Source organism: Pyrgilauda ruficollis, unplaced genomic scaffold (assembly GCF_017590135.1).
Source record: "Pyrgilauda ruficollis isolate IOZ18807 unplaced genomic scaffold, ASM1759013v1 scaffold1825, whole genome shotgun sequence".
Classification (NCBI taxonomy): Eukaryota; Metazoa; Chordata; class Aves; order Passeriformes; family Passeridae; genus Pyrgilauda; species Pyrgilauda ruficollis.
In genome coordinates, this window is record NW_024517263.1 from 1 (window position 1) to 2,118 (window position 2,118).

At 65.6% G+C, this 2,118-nt stretch overlaps 1 protein-coding gene across 1 annotated transcript; it reads right to left on the reverse strand.

Moving 5' to 3' along the window:
- Positions 1-956: 956 nt before the first annotated feature.
- On the reverse strand, positions 957-1,433 carry LOC121352092 (filamin-A-like; the record flags this gene model as incomplete). Its single annotated transcript, XM_041464690.1, has 2 exons — positions 1,179-1,433; positions 957-1,054 (listed from the first exon to the last, which is right to left on the reverse strand). Coding segments are annotated over exons 1-2 (267 nt in total), but the record flags the coding sequence as incomplete, so codon positions are not given.
- Positions 1,434-2,118: the final 685 nt, after the last annotated feature.

A 2,118-nucleotide genomic window follows, 5' to 3' on the forward strand; every position in this document is an offset into this window, starting at 1 on the left:
AGCAGCACGGGGACAGGGACAGGGACAGCTGAGACAGGGGCAGGGACAGCGACAGCAGTGCCACCTGCCACGGGCACGGGGACAGGGACAGGGACATCGGCATGGGGACAGGGACAGCAGTGCCACCTGGCACGGGGACAGGGACGGGGACATTGGCACGGGGATGGGGACATCAGCACGGGGACATCGGCATGGGGACAGGGACATCGGCACGGGGACAGGGACAGGGACATCTGAGACAGGGACAGCAGCACGGGGACAGGGACAGGGACATCAGCACAGGGACAGGGACAGCAGTGCCACCTGCCACAGGGACAGGGACGGGGACATCGGCACAGGGACAGGGACACCTGAGACAGGGGACATCAGCTCAGGGACAGGGACAGGGACAGGGACAGGGACAGGGACAGCAGTGCCACCTGGGAAAGGGACATCAGCACAGGGACATCAGCACCCCCAGGGGTGTGTGTCACCTGGGCAGAGAGGGGACAGGGACATCAGCACAGGGACAGGAACAGCAGCACAGGGACAGGGACATCAGTGCCACCTGGGACAGGGGAGGGGACATCAGCACAGGGGTGTGTGTCACCCCCAGGGGTGTGTGTCACCAGGGACAGGGACAGGACCAGCGGGGGGGGGGTCAGTGTCCCCATGTCACCTGTGGGGTCAGGGATGGGGACAGTGGTGGGGCGGTGTCCCCAGTGTCCCCATGTCACCTGAACAGGACAGGGACAGGGACAGTGGTGGGGCAGTGTCCCCGTGTCACCTGCAGGGACAGGGACAGTGGCAGGGAGGCGTCCCCAGGTGCCACCTGAGCAGGACAGGGATGGGGACAGTGGCGGGGCGGTGTCCCCGTGTCACCTGCAGGGACAGGGACAGGGACAGGGAGGCGTCCCCAGGTGCCACCTGAGCAGGACAGGGATGGGGACAGTGGCGGGGCGGTGTCCCCGTGTCACCTGCGGGATGCCCAGCCACTCCTCGGCCTGCTGCATGGCCTCGCGCGCGTTCTCCACGGGGCGGCTCGGGTTCCACGAGTCCCAGTCGGGACACAGCCCTGGGGACAGGGACAGCGTCACCAGTGCCCGTCCCAGGGTCACCAGTGTCCCCAGTGCCCGTCCCAGTGTCACCAGCATTGCTGTACCCAGGGCACATGTCCCCAATGTCCCGGTGTCCCTCACCTGGCGCACAGCTGTCCACCAGGGCCCCCAGGGCGCGCCCGCTCTGCCAGTCCTTGCTGAAGTTGGTGATGGGCAGCTGCGGCAGCCGGTTCTGGATCCAGCCCAGCAGCCGCTGCTTCGGCGTCTGGCGCTTGGCCTCCTCCTCATCCTCCTCGTCCCACATGGGCATGGAGATGGAGTAGTGCAGGATGAGCGTCCAGATCAGCCCCAGGATCAGCTTCAGGTTCCCGTCCACGATGGCTTTGCTGTCTGGGGGGACACGGGGACATCGGGGACATCAGGGACAGCAGGGACACTGGGGGTGTGTGAGGTATTGGGGACACTGGGGACACTGGGGACACTGGGGGTGTGTGAGGTACTGGGGACACTGGGGACACTGGGGACAATGGGAACAATAGAGATGGAGCAGTGCAGGATCAGGGTCAGGATCAGCTTCAGGTTCCCGTCCACGATGGCTTTGCTGTCTGTGAGGGGACACGGGGACATCGGGGACATCAGGGACAGCAGGGACACTGGGGGAACAGGGCCATCAGGGGACACAGGGGGACACAAGGGACAGGGACATCAGGGGATGTGGGGGACATGGGATGGGGGGGACACCAGGGAATGTCCTGCAGGGACTGGGGACATTTGGGACACCCCAAAAGGACAGGGGACACCCTGCAGGGACAGGGGACACTGGGGACACCCCACAGGGACAGGGGACACCCTGCAGGGATTGGGGACATTGGGGACACCTCACAGGGACAGGGGACATTGGGGACACCCCACAGGGACACTGGGGACACCCTGCAGGGATTGGGGACATTGGGGACACCTCACAGGGACAGGGGACATTGGGGACACCCCACAGGGACAGGGGACATTGGGGACACCCTGCAGGGACAGGGGACACCCTGCAGGGATTGGGGACATTGGGGACACCTCACAGGGACAGGGG